This window comes from Poecilia formosa, unplaced genomic scaffold (genome assembly GCF_000485575.1).
Source record: "Poecilia formosa unplaced genomic scaffold, Poecilia_formosa-5.1.2 Scaffold772, whole genome shotgun sequence".
NCBI classification, from domain to species: Eukaryota; Metazoa; Chordata; class Actinopteri; order Cyprinodontiformes; family Poeciliidae; genus Poecilia; species Poecilia formosa.
This window is the reverse complement of record NW_006800711.1, coordinates 71,569-77,822: the sequence shown is the minus strand read 5'-3', so window position 1 is coordinate 77,822 and position 6,254 is coordinate 71,569. Positions and strand designations below refer to the sequence as shown.

At 36.5% G+C, this 6,254-nt stretch overlaps 1 protein-coding gene across 1 annotated transcript in view; it reads right to left on the bottom strand.

The window, feature by feature from the left end:
• Positions 1-1,547: 1,547 nt before the first annotated feature.
• The window catches only part of LOC103131478 (C-type mannose receptor 2-like), a 12,847-nt gene continuing 8,140 nt past the window's right edge, over positions 1,548-6,254 (bottom strand). Inside the window, exons 5-6 of the mRNA XM_016666687.1 lie at positions 4,102-4,295; positions 1,548-1,682 (exon numbers count right to left, since the gene is read on the bottom strand). Coding sequence (XP_016522173.1) covers positions 1,548-1,682; positions 4,102-4,295 — 329 coding nt within the window. The remainder of the gene's footprint in view (positions 1,683-4,101; positions 4,296-6,254) is intronic.

The window sequence follows — 6,254 nt, the reverse complement described above, 5'->3', positions numbered from 1 at the left end:
AAATTTGTGAAAAAAAAAAATGAGCTCATTTGGCTCCTTTTTGTGGTCCTACCGCCATCTGCAGAAATACACACCAGTCAGAAACGACCAATCAGTCTGTGCTGCATCAGTAATGCTTGTGTGTTCGCTCTGTTTACACTCCCCCTTCATCTTTTATAATTTTATATTTTTGAAACATGGCCATGGTGAAATGGTCATGTAGGTTATGAAGAAAAACAATATAATACAGTAATTTTAAAGAAGAAGAAACATTTTTCACGATTCTTTAAAATTTGCGTTTCTCATTGGCTACAAACCCTGAGAGCAGCATTTTTAACATGTTTCATGATGAGGCCTGAGCAAAGGAACTGGAGCCAAACAGCAAAGAAAGAAGTCTGAAAATGTGTGTATTTTTTTATGAGAACAGTTTCTGATTTGAAATAAAGCCTGATAATTAAACACAGCCAAAACAAACACATGTTGTTCCTCGTTGAATAATTGAAGTGTATGTTTTATATTGATGATCTGCAGAAAAATTTCCTCAGTGAAACGTCGAAGTGCTTTTGATGCAGATCACTGAATAGCAACTACTGAGAAAGACATTTGAATAGTCAAACCAGGGCGAGGCCATCGTTCTTCTGGAAACTATTTATGAACCATGAAAAGGAAAGGATGTTTGTTTCTGTGTTGCCCTGCGACAGACTGGCGANGTGAAAAGCTGCAGCTCTCCCTCCACTGGACAGAGAAACAATGAGAGCAGAGAGATGAAGACAGACAGGAGACACTCTGCTCGGCCTTTTTATTTAATTAAAAATAAAAATATACAACACATTAAACATGACTTAACTTTAATTTAAAAGTGAAGTTTGTCATGTACCAAAAGCAAAGTTCAGACACAGTCATCATTTTCATCTGCTTCCTTTTCTTTCCGTCTTGTTTTCTCTAAAGCTGTTCTCAGTAGATTATTTATGTTCTTTCATGACAAGCAGAGCTCCACTAACACAGCTCTGTTATAGAATATAAATATTAATATAATTATTTTAATTTTTTATTATTGAACCTGCTGAGGGTCCAGTTGACGCTGGACCCTCAGCAGGTTCAACTGGACCTGGACCAGCTATTGAACCTGAGCTGTTCCAGTGTCCTGGAGGTTGCATGGGAGTTCACCCAACCAGTCTACATGTGTTTTGTGGACTAGCAGAAGGGGTTCGACCGTGTCTCTCAGGAGGCCTTGTGGGGGGTTCTCTGGGAGTATGGGGTACCGGGCCATTTGATACGGGCTGTCAGGTCCCTGTCAGATTCTGGTCCGCATTGCCGGCAATAAGTCGGGCTCGTTTCAGGTGAGGGTTGGATTCCACCAAGGCTGCCGTTTGTCACCGATTCTGTTCATTAATTTTATGGACAGAATTTCTAAGCGCAGCTGAGGTGTTGAGGGGATCCGTTCGGTGGCCTTAGGATCACATCTCTGCTTTTTGCGGATGATGTGGTCCTGTTGGCTTCATCGGATCGTGATCTGCAGCTCTCACTGGAGTGGCTCACAGCCGAGTGTGAAGAGACCGGGATGAGGATCAGTGCCTCAAATCTGAGGTCATGGTCTTGAGCCGGAAAAAGGTAGAGTGCCTTAGGAAGAAGACCGACAGGCGGATGGGTGCAGCATCTGCCGTGAAGCGGGCGCTGCACCGGTCAGTCCTCTTGATGATCTGCTACAACAGTCCCGACTAAAAGAAACAGCAGCTGAATTTTAACATTTCATCATTTAAATATTCAAAACATCTTTCACAAAAAAAACATTAAACTATAAACAGGAAATATGGATGGAGCCGAATACAGGACAATCATGGAAGCAAACCGCTTTGAGTCTGTTTTAAACAAAACATACTCGTGTTAGAACGGCCCAGTCAAAGTTCAAACCTAAGCCCAAGCGAGAATCTGTGGCACGATCTGAAACGTTTTGCTTACAAATACTCTTCTTCTAATCTGACTGAGCCTGAGCTGCTTAGCAAAGAAGAATGAACAAAAACTTCAGTCACTAGATGTGCAAAGATGGTAGAAACAATAAAAGCTTGAAGCAAAAGGTGGTTCTACAAAATACTGACTCAGGCAGGTTGAACACCTTTGCACACCGCACTTTTCAGTTTGTTACTTGTAGAAAATGTTTTGAGTTATCTACAATATTTTTTGTCCACTTCACATTTGTACACCACTTTGTGTCGGTCTTTATTATAAAATTCCAGTGAAACATTCATTTTTGTGGATTTACTGACAAAACATGTCATTTGAAACCGATCATAACTCAATCTCATGAAAATGATCGATATAACTGTATGAAGTAAATTGAAGAAGGGTGTTTTTTTATTGTTTCTGTTTGACTTTTGACTTCCTCCCAGACAGTGGCTCATATTTGACATGAATGTGTCCCAATACTGCGATGACGTGGAAATTTCTGAATGGAGCACAGCTCTGCGCTTGTTGCAGCATCTTTTCAAGAGCATGGCAAAAAAAAGCCGAGATGACTAATTTTTCACTTTTAATTTTTAATTTTTGTTTGCTCTTGTGATATTTTAGGAAAAGTTGAGACAAATAAAGCTTAATTTCTCTCATGACTGTAGCACTCTTGGCAAACTTTTTAAATCCTCTTTACCCAACATTCCTGCAAAATTCTTGACTGGACAGATATTTATCCGATTCTGTTGCCCGGATATTTTTATAAAAACTTATCAAGTCTGTATCTTCTGTTTATCTAGACTGTTCTACCATCTGTTGATCAAGTTTTACTTCTGTCATTTCTCTAAAATTGAGTAAAAAAATTTCAATCAATCCGCGCAGTTCAAACGAAAAAATATTATTTCAACTCTAACTCATAGCTTGATTTAGCTTTAAAATAATCTTTTAATTTTAGCATGTTTCTGTTTACCGGCAGCAATGTTCACATTCTGAGGTGGCCCAGAAACAGTAAGGATTTCAATTTAATAGAGAAACTTTGCAGGGAGTTGAAGATTAGGGTGATGACAAGGAGACGTTCCAACCACAAATACCAAAGATGAATCTTTAAATCACCAGTTGAAACATTTAAAAAGTTGCTCAGCAATTATTACAAGGTTTTGATGGGTTGTGTTTCCATCATAAGTGGAAAGTGTATGAAAAGGTTGATAGGAATTTAAAAAAATTAAATTAAATTAAGTCAAACTTTAAGTTAATGCAGTCTGATGAAACAAAGTGCTTCATAGAGGTTGAAAATGATCAAAATACCAAAATAAATTACCATAAAGTTAAAACTTGTCATTTATTGTGATGAAAAAAAAATAAGCTGAAGATAAAAAGTGACAGAAAATCAATTACAGAAGAAAAGGAACATCGGTAAGATATTTGTGTAAAGTAGATGTTCAAGTATGCACAGGAGATTTAGGGGAAATAAAAAGATTTATATAACTGGAGAAACATTCACACACCAACACACAGATCAGTGTAACTTGTGAAGTGATTTTCCCAGAGGAGCATCAGCATAAATGAAGCTGGAATCGAAGAACAACTTCTGATTGCAAGATGATTCCTGGTAAAAAACTAATGTTAATATTCTGAAAGAACATGTCAAAATTATTAATTTAAAGAGCCATGTTACCATATATTTATACAATATTAAAGTAGCTAAAAATGAAAAACAAAAGTATAAATGATAGGAATCAGAATCACACATTACTGTTATGGTAAATAGAAGCACAATGAAGTTCGTTTCATTGCAGTCAATCCACAGAACAAAAAAAAAAAAAATCATCTGTAGTATAAATGATATGTGGCACATGCATGTTACTGAAAACACAAGAAAACCACATAAAACATCAAGATTTATGTAAAAAGCTCAGCGTCAATGAAAGGAAATACTTTTTCTCCCAGCAGAAAAATAAACATACAGTAAAACATTTCATAAGAACCACAAACTTAAAGGTAAAAAGAGAAAAAGCAGAGTGGAATTTATGTTTTAAAACAAATGAAATTAAATTTCTTAAGGTCATTCTTCTTTCTCCACTTATATTTTCCTCCCGTCTCCATGGCTCCAGACATGTCACATTCATCCATCTCTCCATCTAAAGCCCAGTTCTTATATCTGACCACCTCATCACTGACCCAGAACCAGAAATCCAGAGTGCAGGCGTAGTGCAGACCCATCCAGACATAATCAGTTGATGCGTTCTTGACTTTCTCCTGGATCCACCTCTGATCATCCATGTTGGTGATGGTGACCAGGTCATGGTGATGATCTCTGCAGTAGGATAAAGCTTCCAGCCAGGTTTTATTTTCTTTGATCAGGATCACGTTATCTGCATCAAAAAGCAATAAAAACACAACATCAGTGCAACAACAGCTTCATTTATCTCAAGACACAGAGCCTTGAACAATTTAAAAGGCCTGAAATGTTTCATATTTCTACATGTTATATGGAGTTTATGTGTAGATATGACAATTTTTATAGATTTAGTATATGACAAAGACTTCAACAGTATAATAAAGCTCTTTTATTTCTTCCTACATATTCACTTAGATTTAAATACTTTGTCTTATTGCAGCAAAAACTCACCATCATAACAAATGAAGGGTTTTCTTTCAGTACAGCTCACATTCTTCCATCTGCCTCCATCATTAAACACAGTCATGGCACATTGATCACTGATGGATTGCTCATTGGTGAAGAGTAGATTCCAGTGTCTGAAAGAGAAACTGCTTCCATCTGACCACCTCCAGTTGTCTCTGAATAGACCAGTGTATGATTTACTGTCTGCAGAGTTCATCAATTTCTTCACTTCTTCATCCTGTAGCTGCTTCGTTCCACTGATCAGGTCTGTGTGTTTCTCTCTGCAGTAACTCTGAGCTTCCTGCCAGGNCAAACAATTGAGTTTAATTTCTATCATGACTATAGTACTCTTGGTGAGCGACTTAAATCTTCTTTACCTATTTTTCCTGCTATGTTCTTGAGGATATTTATCAGATTCTGCCGCCAGAATCTTTTTATAAAAACATTTTGAGACTGGATCATCTGTTCTGCCATCTGCTGACCAAGTCTTTCACTGTCATTTCTCTACATGGGAAATGAGTGACATCTTCTTAATCAATCTATGCAGTTCAATCCAAAATTATTCACACCACTGACCTGACTCAGATTTAAAAGAATCTTAAAATTATGCCATGTTTCTGTTTACCGGAATCATTTTGGGATGGGCTAGAAAGAGTCAGGATTTAGTCACACTCTTTAGAGGAAGCTAGGGTGATGACCAGTAAAGAGGCCTTCCAGTTACACATACTTGGAGGTCATCACCAATGAAAAATCAATAAGTTTCCAATGGCAACATTTAAAAAGCTGCTCACCAGTTGTTACAAAGTTTTGATTTTGGATCATCCAAAATCGTGTTTCCATTGATAAGTGGAAAATGCATTAAAAGCTCAAACATTTTTTACAAAACTAAAAGGAAAACAAATTCAAGTCAAACTTTATTTGTAGTGAACTTTATAAACAGTCTGATGTAACACAAAGTGCTTCACAGAGGTTGGAAACACCAGAACCAAACGATCAAAATACTCAAATCAAATTACCATAAAGCTAAAACTCGTCATTTGTAATTTAAGATGAAGTTTTACAGGTGAAAGAAAATTAAAGATGAGGAACATTGGAAAGACGTGTCAATATGTGAGTAAACACAATAGATTTATAGGAAATAAAAAAACATTATAGAACTGGAGAAACATTCACACACCAACACACAGATCAGGGCAATTTCAGGTAAAATGCTTTTCCCAGGGGAACATCAGCGTTTGGCAAGATGAAGCTGAAACCAAACCCACAACTTCTGATTGCAAAATAATTTCTAGTAAATAGTTAATGGTAATATTCTGAAAGTGCTTGACAAAATTATTAACAACTTAAAGAGCAGTGTCATGTTACCATATAATTAGATGATATAAAAGTAGCTAAATTTGGAAAACTATAAATGAGGAGAATCAGAATCAGTATAAGTGATAATATGTGACACATGCATGTTACTGAACCCACTGGAAAACTAAACGCAACGTCAAGATTTATGCAAAAAGCTCAACGCCAATTAAAGTAAATGTTTTTTTTTATTTGTTTTTTTCTCCCAGCAGGAAAATAAACGTACAGAAAAATATTTAATAAGAGCAATAAACCTAAAGGTAAAAAGAAAAAGCAGTGGACTTTACTGTTTAAAACAAATGAAGTTAAATTCCTCAAGGTCATTTTTCTTCCTCCACTTATATTTCCCTCCCGT